Genomic DNA, 22,007 nt, shown 5'->3' on the forward strand with positions numbered 1-22,007 from the left:
TGTAGTGCATCTCATACAGTTAGTTCAAGTACTGGAGAAACAGATGCGTCTCGAGTCATCGTTTAAAGGTAGTTAAAGTCTCTGATGTACGGACATCTAGAGGAAGTTCATTCCACCACCTAGGTGCCAGAACAGAGAAGAGCCTGGATGAATGCTGCCCTCGATCCCTGAGAGATGGTGGAATGAGGCGAGCAGTGCTGGAGGATCGGAGGGAACGTGGTGCAGTGTGTGGTGTAATTAGCGCAGAGAGGTAAGTGGGTGCTGGGCCATTTTTAGCTTTGTAGGCAAGCATCAGCGTTTTGAATTTATTGCGGGCAGCTACAGGAAGCCAGTGCAGGGAGCGGAGGAGTGGGGTGGTGTGGGAGAACTTGGGGAGGTTAAAAACGAGACGTGCTGCTGCATTCTGGATCAGTTGCAGAGGACGAATCGTGGACAGAGGCAGGCCTGCCAGGAGTGAGTTGCAGTAGTCCAGTCTTGAAATAACAAGGGACTGAACAATTACCTGAGTAGCCTGTGAAGAAAGAAATGGCCGAATTCTTCTGATATTGTAAATAACATTACAGATAGCAGTGTTATAAGCTACTCAAAACGGAGCCAAATATATATTAGCAACCATAATCTAAAGCTATCCAAAACAAAGTGAAATACATTAGAACATTTACAAACATCTGTAAACTCCATAAGGCATTAGCTTAGCCACCAGGAAATAACATGTTTGTGCTAAGCTACATAAGGTAATTAATACCTAAATAAGGACATTAATAGTATATTCAAAGCTTTAGCATCTTTTTGATGAAAAGAGGAGTGACATTGTGAGTTTGTGACACTGACAGTGAACTGTAATGTTAACTCCAAACTTGGTAAACAGACTATTAAGTTATCTAAAATCACATCTGACCGCTGCTGGTGCTGCCAGTGATTTTCAAAACAGCCAATAAATAAATAAACTGGAAAATAAATTGTAAATTACCCCAAACAAATTTAATAAAATAACACCACTTACCGTGATTAGTCCATTAATCTGCCATCTTCATCTCTGTAGTGCAGTTTGATAGTGTCAGTTCGGCGGGGGTGGGGTGGGTTGTTGAAATCATGTGATTGCAGCTCAGTACAGCTAAATTGCTGGCTTATGTTACAAATGTGGCCATTAAGAACGCACATTTCGAGAAAAGTGATCTTGTGAGCTACTGCGGCCTCGTGTGGCAAGCTGTGAAAATGCCCTTTGTTACCTGTAGGGTGCAGTTGTGTTTTAATCTAAAGTATTGTCTGTCTACTGAAGCTGAAAATGTGTTATCTCTCTTAGGCGCCCATTGACAGCAAGCGATGGAGCTCATAAACTTGTAGAGCTCAAACTGTAAATACTGATATGTATTTATTCTTCATTTTCTTCTCTCCTTCAATGATGATACTTCTATAACTGCACTTTCTCCATTCAGTATTATTATTAGTAGTAGTGCTCCGAAATTATTATTGTTATTATTCTTATTATTATTGTAATGTACCTGTGCGTGTGTGCAAAAAGACGAAGTATGAAAATGAATACAAAATGTATGATGCAATGCAAAAAATGAAGAAAGAAATGTATCCGTTTCCTCCCTAGACCTTTTGTCTGCATCACAATGAACTGAAGCTCAGCACGTCTTCTTTCCTTGTTTGAATATATAATATTTAAGTAAAATATATTTTGCGTATAGTCCTAAATATTCCTCTTTATTCATGGACAGGTGCAGTGTGTTTTATCTAGAAGCGCTGCAATTTCCGCTGGTTTCAAAACACAACAATTTCAGAGATTTGATCTCCAGACAATCCCCAGGCACTCTGAGCCCGTGTATCCGCCCAACGCAGCCACACCTCAGAAAGGACTTCTGATAACTTCCGCTGGCTAACTATCTCTGCAGTGGCTAAAACAACGGATTAATTTCCTTTTTTGTGGAGAAAGAATAACCTTCCAGAAGGACAACCATCTCTGCAGCAATCCACCAATCAGGCCTACATGGAAGGCCAGACGGAAGCCACTCCTTAGTAAAAGGCACATGGCAGTCCGCCAGGAGTTCCCCAAAAGGCACCTGAAAGACGCTCAGACCATGAAGAACAAAATTCTCAGGTCTGATGAGACTCTCTGGCCACTATAACATATAGGCCTGATTGGTGGATTGCTGCAAAGATGGTTGTTGGTTGTCCTTCTGGAAGGTTCTCCTCTCTCCACAGAGGACCTCTGGAGGTCTGACAGAGTGACCATCAGGTTCTTGGTCACCTCCCTGACTAAGGCCCTTTTCCCCCTGATCGCTCAGTTTAGATGGCCGGCCAGCTCTAGGAAGAGTCCTGGTCGTTTCAAACTTTGTCCACTTACGGATGATGGAGGCCACTGTGCTCATCGGGACCTTGAAAGCAGCAGAATTTTTGCCTCAAGACAATCCTGTCTCTGAGGTCTACAGACAATTCCTTTGACTTCATGCTTGGTTTGTGCTCTGACATGGACTGTCAACTGTGGAACCTTATATAGACAGGTGTGTGCCTTTCCAAATCATGTCCAATCAACGGAATTTACCACAAGTGGACTCCAATTAAGCTGCAAAAACATCTCAAGGATGATCAGGGGAAACAGGATGCGCCTGACTTTCATATATTTTAGATTCATTACACACAACTGAAGTAGTTCAAGCCTTTTAATTATTTTAATATTGATGATTTTGGCATACAGCTAATGAAAACCCAAAAGGTTTGAACTACTTCAGTTGTGTGTAATAAATCTAAAATATATGAAAGTCTAATGTTTATCAGTATATTACAGAAAATAAGGAACTTTATCACAATATGTTAATTTTTTGAGAAGGACCTGTACATGTGCTTTCTCATTTTTTTTTATTTTTAATAAATTTGAAAACATATCAAGTAAACTTTTTCATGTTTTCATTATGGGGTGTTGTGTGTAGAATTTTGAGGAAAAAAAATGAATTTAGTCCATTTTAGAATAAGGCTATGACATAACAAAATGTGGAAAAAGTGATGTGCTGTGAATACGTGTATATGCTCAAAAATTCCTTTTTATTTATGGACATGTATATTATGTTTGATCTGCATTATTGCGAGACGTGATGACTTTCTGGCATTTTTAATCGATAAATCGCACGCATTTATCAGCCTTTTGATAAAAATGCTGCCTTTTGTAAAGTGAAGGTTTATGCACAAATCTGGGTTTATGCACACCGATGAACAGCTTTATTTCAGTCATAAATTTACAATCACATTCCAGCTATTATTTCCAACAGTAGTCGAATAATGTATTAAATAATTATTCAACGCTGAATAAGCGTTGTAACGAATAATTTCGTTACAACGCTGTTGTAACGAAAATATGTTGACATATGACCAGTAGGTCGCAGATCTAGTTCTCCACAGCCTCCAGCTCCAAATCCACCAAGTGCTGCTCAAATGTATCCTCAGCTGCACTCAGAGGTAGACACACAGCCAACATGGTGTTTAGGAACAGTATTAATGGAGATAATCGGTGTGAAAAATGTAGGCAAACTTGTGGTAGCCGGGCTAACGGGGTAGCGATGCTAATGAGATAGCTGGCTAGAAGCGGGTGTGCTGAAAAACAATTAAAACCAGTGGGATAACAGGCTTTTTGAGTGAGTATATTTAAAAAAATACTTATTTGTTGTGGCCACTCTTTGTAAGAGGACAAAAGTTAGAATATAAGGCCGGATTAAGCTATAACATTTTTCATTTTAAATCAGTCTGGTGGAACTCAGGGAAAAAAGACCCCAATGTTAACCAAAATACAATGGTCAACAATGGCCTCCATGGTCTCTAGTTGGATTACAGAGATATCTAGATGGATGGATGGATTTGAATAATACATTTATTGTATAGACTGTATTTACAACAAAAAGAAAAAAAAAGTCATACTCAAAATAATCTTCAATAAAGCATTTTTTAAAATTTATTAAAGCAAATACAAACAATAAAGACAGTAACTAAAAAGATGAGAAATGGCATTTTCTAGTAAAAAAATATCACATGCACAAAATATAGTCCATTTAATTAAATAAACAGATTAAACATTGTTTTAATAACTTACATCTTAGAAACATTTTTAGTGCATCTTAAAGTGCATCTCTATTAATACTGTATTTTTATAAACTAGCCAGTTAACAGGACACATGGGGAATTTATTCATCATCCTGATTAGCTTTGTAAACCTGGTCTTCAACGTAGTTGTTAGCAAAATTAATGATATCAGTCACTGCCATTAGAATGAGAATATCCATGTCCATATCGTTGGCAACCTGCTCATGGTAGTTCTGCACAGGATAGATGCAGTTCATCGGGACTCCCAGTCTGTCACTGCACTCTTTCATCTACGATACACAGATACAACATGAGGTTTATTATATTTAAGGAACTGGGGTTATCAGTCACATCAGTGTAGTTATTAGTAAATACACCTAAAGTTAAACCGTAATATAAAACTCTCATATGCTTTTTTAAAATGAGCGAAAATGCTGTTGGAGTAGGTGTGAGAGCTTTGGGCAGTTAATAAATGGAGGACAGGATGGATCTTGTTGTTGTTCTCACCTTCTCTTTAATTCTTTTGCTAGTGTAGATCTTACTGAGGTTCTGGTTGACCAGAGGGCATGCTTTATCAACCATCGACATGACAACGACCTGAGGAATTCCTGTTAATCCACCAGAAACACAAACACTGTGTCTATCTTATAGCTTGTTTCAATTAAAAAAAAATTATAGTTATGTTAAAACTCACCTAAGTCACGTGCCGTCTTCCGAACATCTCTCATTTTTTGTATAACCTCATCACTTATGAGGGAGATTTTATCAGCTGGTAGAGCACTCACCAGACAGTGCACTCTGTTTCTCAGACCGGGGTCAGACCTGTAGAACCTCGGGTCATCTTTACCAATTGGTTTTACAGGATTGAACTGAAGGATGAAAAGAACACTCATAGTAATTACTCAAATACTTCAACTACCAAAATACTCAAAGTTTGGTATTTAGTTATAAACAGCTATCCATGATAGTATGGAATGTTAATATGGTTTTATATATTAAAATATGTAACTATTGCTAAATACAAAAAAAAAAAAAGTGAAAAAGCTGATTATGTAAGTAAGTACGGTTGTACACGTAAGAATTGCTTTATTTTCACTACCACTATAAACTATTTTTTAAATCTGTATTCTATTGAGGATGAAAAATGTAACGTAAGCTATATCTCACCCTTTGGTGAAAATGAGAATCAATTAGACATTAATTAGAAATACTTACTGAATATCCATGCATATTCCCTATATAAATTGATATAAATTGCATTTGACCTTTGGGATTTTGACTCAGTTTGTTTCTGCAGGGGGGTTAAGCGGGGCGGAAACTCTTAAAAGGCCAACATACATACATAATGTGGTATACGACATAGTAGTGGCCGTTACTATGGCCAGGGGTTTGATCATAAGAATTTGATGGCATTTCGCTTTCAGCTGGATCTGTATCACTGGCATCTGTTTTGTCTCCATCGTTGTAAATTTTGCGCGTTTGTTCTCCATCAATCAATCAGTGCAGTGGTTTCCAGGGTGCATTTTTTTTCTATTTCCGTTGCATCATATTTTATTATTTTTCATTTTAATTAATTTCTTTTTTACTTAGTAGCTAATATGATTTCAAATGTAGTGAAGTACAGTACTTTAAACAAAACATACTTAAGTAAAAGAAAAATTGCAGATTTTAAAAACTAACTTTAAAAAATAGAATTACACAAAATACTACTCAGTTACAGTAATGTGAGTAAATGTAATTTGTTACTTTCCACCTCTAGTACTTGGTCTAAACCCTAAAAGTCTGTACTTATTTATCAGATCTTATGTTGTCATTGCCATAACCAAACTTTTGTTCAATGCAAAACATAATAAGTCATAAACTTACAGTGTAGCCGTCTTTCACGTGACCCTTTAATATGTTCTTTATATCTTTGGGTTGTATTCCCTGTGTGTTTTCTGGTTCCAAACCCATGATGTCAGTAAAGACAAATGGATAGTAAGATCTAGTCCCAGCTTTCTTCATGTGGTAATTGTTAAACTGGTCACAAAATACAGGAGTTTATCTTCAACACACTTTTATTTTAAATCAGATACATTACATACAGTAATATAAGACCAAACCATATAAAGAATTTGCTAATCTACAGGGAAACAAAGTCTAGACTTGAAGCCACTACAGTAAATATTTTATTGTTTAGTTCTTACCGTTAAAGTGTAGCTCTGACTATTACCAGATGATGCATCTACCAGTGCCCTGGCGGTGTTTTTTCCTTGGATAGCGGTGTTGATGGAGTTGATAAAGCTCGATTTTCCCGCTCCGATTGGGCCGTGAAGCAGAATGTTAACCTTGCGGCTTTCTGCAGTAGCTGGCTGGAATTTCTTTATGTACCTCAACATCTGACAGACGTTATCCTGACTATTAAAGCATCAAACCAACAGATTTTTTAAAATATATATTCTTACAGGCCACATGATCCATCAAAATTAGACTTCAAGCACACTCTTTTTTTTATTTATTTATTGGTTTTACCTCCATTCCACTGGCCGCCATGCTCTATCATATTCTGTAACCAAACAAACACATATTGAATATTACCTGAAAGCTTATAAGCAGGGATTTCTGTTTATTCCATAACTTACCAGGATTTATAGGTCTTTGGTGTGGTTGATAGGCATCAGCCCTCTTAGGCTCCCAAAATAATTGCTCTAAAAACTGTCAACAAAGTCAGAATAATCCAAGCATATCTTTATGTCTATGAACATGGACTATTGCCCTGTACCTGTATTCCTTAATCATAATTATCATTATTTTTTTTCATAATAAGAACCTGATTTTCTTACCTTAAACATGACACTGGTCTCTGTGAACTGTAACGTGTTGGTGTTGTTCTAGGTCTGTTTACAGATAAAAAACTTGGATTATAAAACACACACACACACACACACACACACACACACACACAATAGTACACAGGAAAACAGACATGCTAGACCTGTTTGTCGTTATCGCCTCTTTGTTATGCTGTATGTATAGGAGTGTGGTGGGCTTTGTTTAAGAGATCTGACCACACCATGTAGAGGGGAAACCGGAAAAGTGCTGTAGGTACACTTAATATTTAAAAAAAAAAATAATAAAAAATCTAAATATTTCATTATAGTGCAGTAACTTTTGCTCTTCTATTCTGTATTATTTTCTGGATTTAAGTTTGTTTTCATATAAAGTTTAAAATTAAAAGTTTTGGTAAGGAAAACTTTTTTTTTTACTATATCATGTCTATATCATAAAGAAGTGCTTGACATACTGTAAGGTTACAGCACAACACAGCCATCACAGGTGACTTTATCTGTCAGGAATAGCCATAGGGATAGGGTTTTGTGTTGGGACTTTGAAGTCGATGTTGTTTCATGGTCTTGAAACAGTACTGCTTGGCCGGTCCCACCATCTCTCAGGGATCGAGGATAACATGCAGCTAGACTTTTCTGTTCTGGCACCAAGAAGGTGGAATGAACTTCCTCCTGATGTCCGTACAGCACTGCTGTAAACAACTACTTAAGACATATCTGTTTCTTCAGTACTTAGGCTATTCTCATCCCCTCCTCTCCCAAAAGTGGTAGACTGATGGCCCTTAGTAATGAGAACTTTTAATCATTTTAGTGACTCAGTTCTTTGAATCTTGTTCATCAAAATGAAAGAGTCATTAGGTTCATTTTGTTCTTTTGACCAGAAACAAAATAAAATGTTACATTATTAATAAACAAACCCTCAACACAAATTTTGGCTATAGTTCCAGTAATGAAAATATTACAATGCAGCTAAGGACATATTATAATAAACAGAATGAGTATCACACCATCATACCTTCTAGCCTTAGTCGTTCATTCTTTTGAATCTATTGCACTGCATAGCGTCTATGGGAGTCATGTGACAAAAGAACAAACAACTATTCACATGCTTTTTAAAAATGTATGTGCCTACATAGTCACTCGTTTGTCCAGCACCCCGCGTACATGACCATAAATAAACGTAATACAGTTTAGATTTTAAATTTTAAATAAGTATTAAGAAATACAATGGAATATTGTGACTAAATGACTTTATTTCATTATTAAAATACTTTTTTTATGATAAATAATTACATATTAAAGTAGTATTCTTCTCTGTCTAACTTTAAGGGGGCGACGCCCGAGCGCCCCCTTTTGACCGGCCGCCACTGTTCATAGTGTCTATGTGAGTCTCATGACAAAAGAACGAATGACTCTAGACTAGAAGACTCTTTGATAACCGTTCGATTCTGTTTCCTGTGTACTGCACTTCATAGCATCTATGGGAGTCATGTGACAAAAGAACGAATGACTTGGACCAAAGACTCGACAGTAACTACTTATTTCTGTTTCCTGTACATAACCTATGGAGGTTTTGCGATGATTTGCACATGCGCGCCCAGTAGAAAATCAACGAATTACTCTCAGAGACTACTCGTTCTTCTGAGTCACATTAAAGATTCGTTAAAAAAAAAAGAATTGTTCATGAACGACCCATCACTAGTGGTACTTAGTTAGTAACCTAGTAACCCAATGTAAATATCTATTCAATGACGCAAACTTCAAAGCATTTTTGTAAGTTGCTCTGGATATAAGTTATCTCCCGACATCTCCAGATTTAAAATTGGTTCTGAAGTCCTTGCGGTTGCTACCAGTTTGGTTCATTTTTTTATTGTAGCGGACCATTTATGTACATATTTTTTCCTGGGTTGTTACAGTATCATTTCATTTACAAAAAAAGTGATTGGCAAAGCTGGCTCCACTTTGTTCTCTCCAAGTGGAGAAAAATAATATTTGTGTAATCCTGTTGTAATTAACACACATTTACAGCTGTGTGAAGATATCAATAACATGCAAAAGCTGCACACACAAGCATCTGCTTTACAACAGTGTGAGGAGTGACAGAGTATTATCCAAAGAGGAAAAAACATGTCAGTATGTACAGTAACATTTAACATATGCACTATTCCACTTTATATTTGGGATCTTTGTTTTTTGTTCTCTTTTCTTCTCTCTTTCTTTTGTATCAATAATGATTTACTTTGACTGTGCTTTCTCTTTTTATTATTAGTGGTGCCTGAAAAGCATCACTATTATTATCTCACAGGCTTATTATTTTGACCCATGAAAGAAGTGTTAAATCGTGTGGCTTATTCGGGAATGGGATGCTTGATGATTTTTCTAAGGGGTGGGTGGTAAACTGCCCCAGCAGGAGCAATTAACATATAATGGTAACTTCCATAGGAACTGAACCTAATCGTGGATCTTATTGTAGAGACAATGGGGGAGGGCTTATTTAACTCAGGCAACCAATTAGTCATTTGCATTTATTTGCATTAATGCAACCACGGTGTGCAATTCAGTGTCTTCTTGTGCCAGTCCCAAGTCTGGATAAATGCAGAGGGTTGTGTCAGGAAGGGCATCCGACGTAAAACATTTGCCAAATCAATGATGCAAATCACGAATATAATTCCCATACCGGATCGGTCGTGGCCCGGGTTAACAACGACCGCCACTGGTGTTGTTGACCTACAGGGTGCTGGTGGAAATTGGGCTACTGTTGGTCGAAGAAGGAGAGGAGGAAGGCGTGTTCGAAAGCAGAGAGAGAAGAGGAAAGGCAAGAGTTTAGGAGTGATAGTAGGGACTTTGAATGTTGGGACCATGACAGGGAAGGGAAGAGAGTTAGTTGATATGATGCAGAGAAGAAAGGTGGATATACTGTGTGTCCAGGAGACCAGGTGGAAAGGTAGCAAGGCTAGAAGCTTAGGATCAGGGTTCAAATTGTTTTACCATGGTGTGGATAGGAAAAGAAATGGAGTAGGAGTTATTCTAAAAGAGGAGTTTGTAAGGAATGTTCTAGAGGTGAAGAGAGTATCAGATAGGGTGATGAGTCTGAAGCTGGAAATTGAAGGGATAATGTTCAATGTTGTTAGTGGTTATGCCCCACAGGTAGGATGTGAGTTAAAAGAGAAGGAGAAATTCTGGAGTGAGTTAGATGAAGTGATGCAGAGCATCCCCAAAGGTGAAAGAGTGGTGATTTATGCAGACTTCAATGGACATGTTGGGGAAGGGAACAGAGGTGATGAAAATGTGATGGGCAGGTTTGGTCTTCAGGACAGGAATGTAGAAGGACAGATGGTAGTGGACTTTGCAAAGAGGATGGAAATGGCAGTAGTAAATACTTTTTTCCAGAAGAGGCAGGAACATAGGGTGACATATAAGAGTGGAGGCAGAAGCACTCAGGTCGACTACATCTTGTGTCGAGGAGAGGTGGCAGTAGAGTTTCTGACAAGTTTGTTTAACAAGATCTTGGAGAGTGAGAGGATTCCAGAGGAATGGAGGAGAAGTGTATTGGTGCCAATTTTTAAGAACAAGGGAGATGTACAAAGCTGTGGCAATTATAGAGGTATAAAGCTAATGAGCCAGACAATGAAGCTGTGGGAAAGAGTAGTGGAAGCTAGGTTAAGGGCAGAGGTGAGCATTTGTGAGCAGCAATATGGTTTTATGCCTAGAAAGAGTACATCAGATGCAGTATTTGCTCTGAGGATGCTGGCGGAGAAGTACAGGGAAGGTAACAGGGAGTTGCATTGTGTCTTTTTAGATTTAGAGAAAGCGTATGACAGGGTGCCAAGAGAGGAGCTGTGGTATTGTATGAGGAAGTCTGGAGTGGCAGAGAAGTATGTTAGAGTAGTGCAGGACATGTATGAGAGCTGTAGGACAGTGGTAAGATGTGCTGTAGGTGTGACAGAAGAGTTTAAGGTGGAGGTGGGTCTGCATCAAGGATCGGCTCTAAGCCCCTTTTTGTTTGCTCTGGTGATGGACAGGATGACAGATGGGGTAAGACAGGAGTCCCCATGGACTATGATGTTTGCAGATGACATTGTGCTCTGTAGCGAGAGCAGGGAATAGGTGGAGGAAAATTTGGAGAGGTGGAGGTATGCTCTGGAAAGCAGAGGAATGAAGGTTAGCCGCAGCAAGACAGAATACATGTGTGTAAATGAGAGGGACCCAGGAGGATCGGTGTGGCTACAGGGAGCAGAGGTAAAGAAGGTGCAGGATTTTAAGTACTTAGGGTCAACGGTCCAGAGCAACGGAGAGTGTTCAAAGGAGGTGAAGAGGCGGGTACAGGCAGGTTGGAATGGGTGGAGAAAAGTGTCAGGTGTGTTGTGCGATAAAAGAGTATCAGCGAGAATGAAAGGAAAGGTGTACAGGACAGTGGTGAGACCAGCAATGCTCTACGGCTTAGAGACAGTGGCACTGAAGAAAAGACAGGAGACAGAGTTGGAGGTAGCAGAGCTGAAGATGTTGAGGTTCTCCTTGGGAGTGACAAGGATGGATAGGATCAAGAATGAGTTTATCAGAGGGACAACCTACGTTAGATGTTTTGGAGATAAAGTCAGAGAGGCCAGATTGAGGTGGTTTGGACATGTTCAGAGGAGAGATTGTGAATATATAGGTAGAAGGAGGTTGGAACTGCCAGGCAGGAGGTCTAGAGGAAGACCAAAGAGGAGATTTATGGATGCAGTGAGAGAGGACATGAAGTTAGTTGGTGTGAGAGAAGAGGATGCAGAGGATAGGGTTAGATGGAGGCAAATGATTCGCTCATGTTGCTCATAACCCACGCCCCCTAGCATGATGCTAACATAATGAGCATGTTGCTAGCATGATTAGCATGTCACTAGCATTATGCTAACTATATTAGCATTTTAAAAACATCGTTAGCATATATATGATTAGCATGTCGCTATCATGGTGCTAGTGTGAGTAGCATGTTGCTAGCATGACGTTAATATGATTAGCATGTTGCTAGCATTATGCTAACTATATTAGCATGTTGCTGGGAACATCATTAGAATGTCGCTAACATGACGCTCATTTTGTGACTTGATTTTGAGCTTTGGTAGTATGAGTGTATGCTGGTGCTGTACTACACTACACATAATTTTGCGTGTGTTTTGTTGGAAACTCTCTTAAGTGTGTTCTCGCCTGAATGTTGCCGTGAATATACAGTAAGTAGTGATGCATTGTTTTGTGTTTGATTAAAATTAATGCGTTTTTTGTAATTTTCTGCGTGACTGTTTTCCTTAAAACATCACTTTGTTAATTTTGTCATTACTTCCATCTACATTTAATATGAGGAATTTTGGATGCCAAATGCTGCTGAAAGGTAAGGAGGTAATAAAAAACTAAAATAGTTAACAATAACTCAATATCAAGGCATTTTCGAGGCGTTATGGTTGGAAGAGGGCGACCGAAATTACTGACCATGGTCCAATTTTCCTCTTGACAATAACAACGCTGAGAATTCATACAGAGCACAAAATGCATGTCTGCCTGCATTCTCCTTAAACTTAACACTGTTCACAGACTTATAACATACCAGTGGACATGGGGAGAACATTGCGGTCTCTGTGTATTTTTGTATCGTATTGTAATACACTGTTTGTGTTCCACTAGACTTTAGCATAGCTTTAAACTAATTACTTTATACCATAAACAAACAAAATAGTTTTTTTTAACAGGCAAAACTAGAGACAGCATTCCATATAATTTAACGAATCTGTTTTATGAAGAGAAACAATTAATGTGATCAGTTAGATCAGCTCTGGGTGTCTTACCTCAGCATACAACAACCTTATGAAGATAACAAAGCCAAAATAAAAGACTATAACCACTTGGTCTGACAGAGTACTCTGATTAAACTGATTAAAAAATATTTTAATGGAGTTAATGGAAGGCACAGAACTGTGCTCCAGTCATGCCTGAGAGACCGTAACACCAGAGTTCAGACCAGGGGACAGTCAGAGACAACCTGAGGACAGGTATAAAATATAATCAGGCAGCATACAAGAGGAAGACCTAGGACCACATTACAGAAAATTATACCTTGCACAAGTGAAAAGGTAAAAACAGATCATAAACAGTCCAGGTGGACTGGTGCTGAGTCATTTAGAAGACCAGGGCAGCTAAGTAAGGATGCTATTCATATTGTAGCGTTTTTGCGCCGGAAAGAATACTGGAGAGACGAGTGAGCTTATTTGCTACCCAATGCAATGGCTGGGAGTACTTTATTTAGCACACAGCCGGTAATGGCATGAGCAGCACTTTCACTCAGGAGCCTACCTCTAATTCAGCTTCAGCCTGAACTAGAGCACATTTCACACGTCACACACCTCAACACACACACAACAGGGCCGAAGTCACAAACCCAAACACCTTTCCCCATCATGGTGAATACACCGACATCCCCGCAAGGCATGCTGGTCGTCAGCCGCCGCCCCGCCCACGCCACACTGCCCCCACCCGAGCTGTGACCGTCCCTGGTCACCATGACGAACTTTGTTTTGGAGGCGTGGAGGCAGTCGGCGCTGGCGGTGGGAACGCCGGTGTCCTTTGGCAGGTGAGGGATGAACGTGAACGTAGTCCTGAGGCGGTCCGGCCTCCACAGAGTTCAATGTTTCCCCGGCGTGCGGCTGGCAAGGCGCAAGACGATCCCGGTGGAGCAAAACTCGTGCCCGCCCCGCCAACCGCACCCGGTAGATGACATCGGAGAGGCTATTACCGTACAGGGGCCCACCCAGTGAGACACACGCCCGGCCGAGAGCCCCCTCCTTCTCCTTCCGGAGGAACACACCCACACCTGCTCGCCAGAAGCAAAATCTCGCCCCTGGCCGTGAGTGTCCACGCCCATTCGCTCCATGGGTGCCCCCACCCGAAAGTCTTGCAGCGGTGCCCGCGAGCGCTGGGTGGGGCCCTTCTGCCTGGCGATGAGCGGTTCACAGTTCTGTGAGACTGGCGGAGCGACTGCGGGTGACGCAGGAACATGGCTGCACGCTGGCTCGGACGGCTGCCCACCACTGGAGAGCCTGGAGGACTGCACGGGGACAATGTTCGGCGACGAGGGCTCTACGTCGTCACGGCGCTCCACTCGCTCGCAGCACCGAGGGTTTCCCGCTCGGTCTGCTACCGGAAGTTCCGCCCCCCGGGTGAGTGCTGCTAACCTGTCCGGCTGTGGTTTGGGTCCAAGCAACCTGGCTACCCCGAAGTTACCACGAAGAGTTCCGCTGGACAAGTTCAGCACCGCACCCCATCTACCCAAAATGTCCAACCCCAGAATGCAGTCCTCCTCGACATTCCCCACAACGAACCCGTGGGAATAAGTCCGTCCACCCACCTGGACTCGCACTGTGCGACACGCCCTTACCTTCACGTAGCCCCCAGCAACGGTGCCGATGCTGAAGGCAGGATCAGGCCGTCCGCAAACACGCTTGCTTTGCCCCAGTAATCCAGAGCGCAGCAGCGAAACAGTGGAGCCGGTGTCCACGAGCGCCCGCAGTAAGACGCCATCCAGCACACAGTCGATGTAGAGCCCGGCGGGGCTCCCCAACCGTCCACCCGGCGCTAGTTTAGCGGCTGCTGGTGTACGCTGTCCCTCAGGCCTGAGAACGTTGAAGCGGTAGTCCGGCTGTCCATCAGGCCTGAGAACGCTGCAGTGGTAGTCCGGCGGTCCGTGGCCTTGGCGTCGTCGCGGAATCTCGGAAGCGATGTCGAGGCCTAGCCGCGACGAGTAGCCCTGTCCCCGGCTAGGTTCACCTACCAAGCGCCACTGAGCTGCGGGCGGTCGCTTGGCTCTTTCGCCGTAATGTGCCGCCATTATGGGCTCAGCGCGCTCGGCCTCGCGCAGCGCCTCCTTACGATCACCCGCGCCGTCGCCTCGCCGCGAAACGTCGGAGAGCTGCTCGTTGCCTAGCCGCGACGGGTAGCCCTATCCCCGGCTAGGTTCACGAACAGAGCGCCATCGAGCTGCAGGCGGTCGCTCGGCTCTTCCGCCGTGACGTACCGCCGATATAGGCTCAGCGCGCTCGGCCTCGCGCAGCGGCAGGTCGCTTTGCCGGCTAACGGCGCGCGGAGCTGTCTCTTGCTCCGCCGCTTGCGCTGCGCCAGCCTCCGCCCCGAGATCCAGCGCCGGGATTTTCACTTTACCGCTCCGCGTTGGTTGCCGTGGTGTGCTCGCTTTAGCGCCGTCGGGAAAGCGCTTTTTCTTTGCGAGTAGTCGCTCCGCTACTCGGCGGCCCGCTTGGATTTTCAGTAGGTCTTCCGTTGTGCGCTCGAACCCGTTACTCTCCATCCCACTTCTGACACCAATGTAGCGTTTTTACACTGGGAAGAATGCTGGAGAGACGAGTGAGCTTATTTGCTACCCAATGCAATGGCTGGGAGTACTTTATTAAGCACACAGCATGTAAGGCATGAGCAGCACCTTCACTCAGGAGCCTACATCCAATTCAGCACTAGCTTGAACTGGAGCACATTTCACACGTCACACACCCCTCACACAAACAACAGGGCCGAAGTCACAAACCCAAACACCTTTCCCCATCATGGTGAATACACCGACATCCCCGCAAGGCATGCTGGTCGTCAGCCGCCGCCCCGCCCACGCCACAATATGTTTATGAAAGAGCACACTGACACTCCACAGCGGTATCAGCAACATGTTTTGTGCACTGATGAAATGAACACTGAACTATTTGGAAAAAACACGCATCACTACATCTGACATAAAAAAGGCAATGCATATCATAATGAAAGCATCATCTCAACCCTCGATGGTGGAGGGAACATCATGATTTATACCTGCTTTGCTGCACCAGGGCGTGGCCAGCTTGCAGTCATAGAGAGGAAGATGGATTTCTAAGAGTATCCAAAAATTGTTCAGGATATGAGAGGGTCTGAAACTCTGTAGAAGTTGGGTGACAACAGGAAAAATACCCAAAACACCGGACCAAGTCTTTAACAGAACGGCTTCAGAAAAAACAAATCCTCCTTTTGGAGTGGCCGAGTCAGCGCCCAGACCTCAGCCCAATAAAGAGTCCCACACATGAAATGTCCAAAGAATATATGTCAGAGCTAAAGCAGTTCTGCCAGAAAGAATGTGTTAAAATTCCTCCTAAACCATGTGCAGGTCTGATCCACAGCTACAAGAAGCACCTGACTGAGGTTATTGCTGCCAAGGGGGCAGAGTAAACCAGTTATTAATCCAAAAGGTTCACTTACTTACTTTTTCCACTACCATTTGAATGTTGAATGCATGTGTTTGAAGACCTGCTTTTATTTTTCACATTAATGTTTTGGTAACATTTTATTTGTCAATATTCTTGATTTTAGAAATTTTGTAGATTACAAAATTTCAAAACTTTTAGATATGTTTTCTTTCCACTGTATCTTGGTCATTCAAAATCACAAGAATCGTTACTCTTCCTGAGAAAGCTCAGGTAATCTGAGAGGAAGAGAGGAACACTGCTGGTGCTCTTCTACTGTTCCTTCACTGAAAGTGTACTGCTGTGTTGAATCTCAGTGTGTGTGATGCCAGCAGAAGCAGGAAAGCTCTAAAGAGTGACATCAACACCACAAAGATAATAAATTATCAGCTGTCAACTGCATCATTTCCAGCTCTCGTCCCCTCTGCAAAGCCAAACATTTTCCAGGATATCCAGGGGTAGCTCAGTGGTTAAGGCATTGGACTATGGTTCAGAAGATCCTAGGTTCAAACCCCACAACCACCAAGTTGCCACTGTTGGGCCCTTGAGCAAGGCCCTTAACCCTCAACTGCTCAGATATGTAATGAAATAAAAATGTAAGTCGCTCTGGATAAGAGGGTCTGCCAAATGCCTAAATGTATGTAATGTAATGTAATGCATCCAGAACACCATCAGTCTGAACATCTGGCAGGTGCTACAGGACCATCAACTCACAGACAAATAGACTCAAGAACTCTGTTCCAGGTCAATAAGCACACTTAACTTGAGGAAGCACTGTGTGATTGCACTACTGATCATATGATTCACCAGAATATCCTGTACTTATGCAATAATCACATAGATCCATTGTGACTGGTCAAAAGCTACAAAAGTAGTACATTAGATTATATCATCTCTATACCTATTTATTATTTAAGTAATTATTACTCAACTGTAAATGTTGTTTGATTTGTGTTTTATCTCTGTTATTGTTTGTTTATGTTTCTTCTTTCAATACATAATTTCTTTTTTAAGACACTGTTATGAAAATAGTGCATCATTGCATTTTATGATTACAATAAGGATTTTTTTTTCTTTTTTTCTCTCAGTATATTAAACAGATATGAAATATCAAATCTGTTAAATTGTTTTGTTTTGCTTACCATTAGTTCTGCTCTGGCTGTGGAGCTGTCCCTGTCTGCTGCTTATCCGGCTGTATGAGTCTGTCTCACTAAAGATGGGTTATATATAAATGTGAATGTGAAACTTGATATAACTCAGCCTTTCCTTTCACTTTCATTTTCACTTTTACTTTCTCAGGATTAGAGTTACACTTAGTCAGTGCTGCTATAAACAGAAACATGTGTATGACCTTACAGGAAATCAAATTTCTAGTTTGTGGAGAAGAAATGAAAGTAAATATTTCCAGCTTGATTTGTGCACATATATAAAAACTTTAAGATTTGATTTGTTTATGATGTAAGCAAAGACTAAAAAACATGGGAGTGTGCTGTAACAGGAAAATAATAAATGATACAGTTTCTGTTAGGACAATAATTTTTTTGTGATACAAATGATATCATAACAAACATTTGTGAAACATGCTGTACAGCTGAGTCAGCTTTCTCCACAATAAACATTATAACAACTAAGTATCGGACTCAACAATGAGCACCTGCGTATGTGCATGTAAACAAAAAACAAACAAATAAAATGTTTTTCATAAATATTTCATGATAATATTTGAGATTGTGTACAATTTAAAGTGTGTCCTAAACTTTTCTCTGTAACAGGCGGTTGCCTAGATACGCAAACTGATAGCAAGAAACCAAAACAATCCCAAGTTCTTATTTAGTACAGTAGCACGCCTAACAAAACCTAAGATGCCTGCAGAGAGTACTCCACAACATTTTAGTAGTGAAGATTTTATGGACTTCTTTAATGAAAAAATCGATAGCATAAGGAAGAAAATAACGGAGGTTCAACCTCTAATAGCATCTCATGATCTAGTTCAGCCTAAAGTTTTACATTTTGTTTTTCAGTACTTTACAGGTATAGGACAGGAAGAGCTGTATAAACTTATCACCTCAGCTAAATCAACAACGTGCCTGTTAGACCCAATACCAACCAGATTTTTAAAAGAAGTGATGCTTACGGTTGGAGAGCCACTTCTAAACATTATTAATTCTTCATTATATCTAGGTCACGTCCCTAAACCTTTCAAGTTGGCAGGTATTAAGCCACTCCTTAAAAAATCTAATTTGGACGCGAATGAAATAACAAATTACAGACGGATTTCAAACCTTACGTTCATATCAGAAATATTAGAAAAAGTAGTATCAGCTCAAATATGCACATTCCTGCAGGAAAACAACATCCTAGAAGAATTTCAGTCAGGTTTCAGGCCCCATCATAGTACAGAAACTGCACTAGTTAAGATTGCGAATGACTTGTTTTTAGCTTCAGACCAAGGCTGCATCTCAATACTAGTCTTACTTGATCTAAGTGCTGCATTCGACACTATAGATCATAATATTCTCATAGATCGCTTACAAAATCACATAGGTATTCAGGGGCAGGCATTAAAATGGTTTACCATGGAGTACCGTCTGATGTAATGCCAGTGAAATATGGGGTCCCACAAGGGTCAGTTTTAGGACCTCTGCTGTTCTCAATATACATGCTTCCCTTGGGAAACATCATTAGAAGGCATGGGATTAGTTTCCATTGTTATGCTGATGATACCCAATTATACATCTAAACAAAACCAGATGAAATACCCAAGTTGTCTAGATTAACCGAGTGTGTCCAGGACATAAAAGATTGGATGACCAATAACTTTCTTTTACTAAATTCAGATAAGACAGAGATATTACTCATCGGCCCAAAAACCAGCACACAACAGCTTTCACAATTCAGCCTGCGTTTAGAAGGATGTACTGTTACTACCAGCTCAACAGTAAAAGACCTGGGCGTAATATTAGACAGTAACTTGTCTTTTGAAAAAACATATTTCCAATATCACAAAAACAGCCTTTTTCCATCTTAGAAATATTGCCAAACTTAGGAGTATCCTATCCGTATCTGATGCAGAAAAGCTAGTTCATGCATTCATGACCTCCAGACTGGACTATTGTAATGCATTACTAGGTGGTTGTCCTGCATCTTCAATAAACAAGCTACAGTTAGTCCAAAATGCAGCCGCCAGGGTTCTCACTAGATCCAGAAAATATGATCATATAACACCTATATTATCATCACTGCACTGGCTACCTGTTCAGTTTAAAATTAATTACAAAATATTATTACTTACATACAAGGCTTTAAATGGTTTAGCTCCCACATACCTAACCAGTCTTCTGAAACGCTATAATCCACCATGCTCCTTAAGATCACAAAACTCCGGACTTCTGATAATTCCCAGAATTTTAAAATCTACAAAAGGGGCAGGGCATTTTCATATTTAGCTCCAAAGCTTTGGAATAGCCTTCCAGACACTGTTTGGGGAGCAGACACAGTTTTCCCAATTCAAAAGTAGGCTCAAGACGCATCTCTTTAATCTGGCATACGCGTAACTCATCCCATAACCTCATACTCCAGTACATCTATCCTGAATGGCAACTACGCTAATTCTCTCCATCTGTTCTGTATTTTTCTACCCTTCCCGAGGCATCTGGAGATTGTACCAGCTTCAGTAGACAAAGGCCAACCCTGCGAGGATCCTGAGGCATCCAGAGAAGGACCAGTTCCAGCTGAATTCTGCCTTATTATGATTGGAGCTACACATCCTACTCCTGTGCTCCCAGTGATCCAGACCCCATCTGCCCTCTGCACCTACTGACTCATCCCTATGCTGGACTGGACTTCATGTTAATCTACACAACTTCTGTTATATTGAACTTTCACCTGCACAACACACATGATGTTCTTTCTATCTGTTATCACCCAGATGAGGATGGGTTCCCTGTTGAGTCTGGTTCCTCTCAAGGTTTCTTCCTATTACCATCTCAGGGAGTTTTTCCTTGCCACCGTCGCCGTCACCCTTGGCTTGCTCATCAGACACATTTCATTCATCATTCATTCATCTAATTATTATCTAGACACATTTTTCTCACACATACACACTTCCAAATGTTTTCTTTTCTTTTCTAAAAAAAAAATATATATATATATATTTTGTGAAGCTGCTTTGAGACAATGACCATTGTTAAAAGCGCTATATAAATAAAATTTAATTGAATTGAATAAACATCTCCAATCCTGTCCTAGTCTTCCTATTCCTGACTTTGCAGTGTTCACTTGTGATTTATTCCTATTTACACACCTTGTCCTCTAGGGGGCAGTAGGGATTGTCTGTAACAGTTCGAGATGGGAATTCCACCTCTTTTATATATATTTGTGTATAAATTTTATTTGAAGCTTGCTCAATATAAAATGTGCTCTCTGTGTGCTGTGTCTGTAACCCCTCCCGTCCCCTCCTGCTCAGTGGATACACACACACACACACACACACACACACACCACTATACATCATGACATGTAATAGACCAATAATATGTTGCTTTAACAAAGAGAAAAAAGCAACAAAGCGTCTTCCAGGCAGGATCACTTTAAAGAGCCGTAACGTTCACGACCGACACATAGTGACAGTAATGAGTGACAGGAAGCAGATCATGTGAAGTACAGTAGATGGTGAAACACTTTATCTCACTAACACTACACTTAATCCTAGAAAAGCTGAGCGCGTGCACACACACACACACAAACACACAAACATGCGCACACACACATGCACACTTCCTGGGTGGTTTTCTTTTGCTGACTCAAAAGTGGAAGTGGACATCATGCTCGTTTCTACTAATATCACACACACACCCTGTAAAGTCAGAGAGACAGAAACAGTGAGTGTGTGTACGATAACTAACAGAACATTTTTAATTATTATTATCTGAGGAGTTTGTGAGTCTGGATGTAGAATGGAGATGGTCCTCATCTTCACCTTCTGCCTGATTCTAGGTAAGTACAAACACTTCCAAATCCTCATCAGTCTCAGTGTTCAGTATCAGTGTCACATTAAAGCTTTGCACTGATGGACATTTAGCACAGAACTTTTATAGAGAGGTTCCAGTGTTTAAAGTAGTGAAGTTCTCAGGGGTGCTGAGAGCTCCTGGTTATCTTCAGAAGCACACAGAGGAGCTTCCACTTCACTTACTGCATGAGGAAACCTACATGTTCAAGTCACCTACACATGGGAACATTATCTCTACTTATTTTCAGTGTAAAATTGACTTTGAAGAGTTTGTGTATCTGTATACGAGCTGAACAACAGTCCTTAACTACAGGTTATGTGTTTAAAGATCAGGACTAATGCTTTATCAGTGCAGTCGGCCTGCAGTCTCATCTCTCTTCTTCCTGTTGTTCAACACAGAATGTGAGTTTAGTGTTTTCTATCGAGTCTAGCCGAGAGCAGATAGTCCTGTTGTAGGACGTGTAGGATTTAGATTATTAGTCTCTGAGTGTTTGTTATTTAAAATCCCTGTATTGGTTTCTCCTACTGTATGTGTATCTGTTGTACCTGTCTCTTCTCTTACACGTGTCACAATGTTTACACTTTAATATTCCTGGATACTGAGCTTCATTTTGGTCTTATATGTTACACCATGGTCCTGGATCATATTTCATTCCACTGTATATTATTCTCCAGCTGGTACTGATGCTGTACCTACAGTAACTGGATACAGAGGACGATCAGTTCAGATTAAATGCTCCTACACATCTGGATATGAAAAGAACAACAAGTATCTCTGCAGAGGTGAATGTCCATCTGTGGGGAATAGAGACATTCCTGTTCAGTCTGGATCTCCTGCTAAAGACTCCAGATTCTCTCTGT

At 41.1% G+C, this 22,007-nt stretch overlaps 2 protein-coding genes across 3 annotated transcripts in view; one reads left to right on the forward strand and one right to left on the reverse strand.

The window, feature by feature from the left end:
- Positions 1–4,004: 4,004 nt before the first annotated feature.
- Positions 4,005–17,350, reverse strand: LOC128506740 (interferon-induced protein 44-like). Of its 2 annotated transcripts, XM_053477309.1 has the most exons (9): positions 17,281–17,350; positions 6,897–6,950; positions 6,696–6,768; positions 6,586–6,619; positions 6,261–6,471; positions 5,941–6,093; positions 4,769–4,943; positions 4,582–4,682; positions 4,005–4,364 (listed from the first exon to the last, which is right to left on the reverse strand). In XM_053477309.1, exons 2-9 carry the CDS (start codon positions 6,903–6,905, stop codon positions 4,176–4,178), a joined length of 945 nt encoding a protein of 314 aa, XP_053333284.1. In that variant the 5' UTR covers positions 6,906–6,950; positions 17,281–17,350; the 3' UTR covers positions 4,005–4,175. The 2 variants fall into 2 exon arrangements, with proteins under 2 accessions (XP_053333284.1, XP_053333285.1); XM_053477310.1 differs by lacking the exons at positions 6,897–6,950; positions 17,281–17,350 and having other exon boundaries at positions 6,261–6,467; positions 6,696–6,770.
- A 3,743-nt stretch (positions 17,351–21,093) lies between these two features.
- Positions 21,094–22,007, forward strand: part of LOC128506183 (CMRF35-like molecule 1) — a 34,593-nt gene continuing 33,679 nt past the window's right edge. The window contains exons 1-2 of the mRNA XM_053476509.1: positions 21,094–21,133; positions 21,822–21,929. Coding sequence (XP_053332484.1) covers positions 21,094–21,133; positions 21,822–21,929 — 148 coding nt within the window. The remainder of the gene's footprint in view (positions 21,134–21,821; positions 21,930–22,007) is intronic.

This window comes from Clarias gariepinus, chromosome 18 (assembly GCF_024256425.1).
Source record: "Clarias gariepinus isolate MV-2021 ecotype Netherlands chromosome 18, CGAR_prim_01v2, whole genome shotgun sequence".
In the NCBI taxonomy this organism is placed as follows: Eukaryota; Metazoa; Chordata; class Actinopteri; order Siluriformes; family Clariidae; genus Clarias; species Clarias gariepinus.

Bases quoted from the DNA above. Each gene is read 5' to 3' on its own strand.
- LOC128506740 (XM_053477309.1), bottom strand. The intron at 4,944-5,940 runs GTAAGTTTATGA...TTCATCCTTCAG, and splicing joins ACGTGAAAGACGGCTACACT to TTCAATCCTGTAAAACCAAT. The intron at 4,683-4,768 runs GTGAGTTTTAAC...GTGGATTAACAG, and splicing joins GAAGACGGCACGTGACTTAG to GAATTCCTCAGGTCGTTGTC.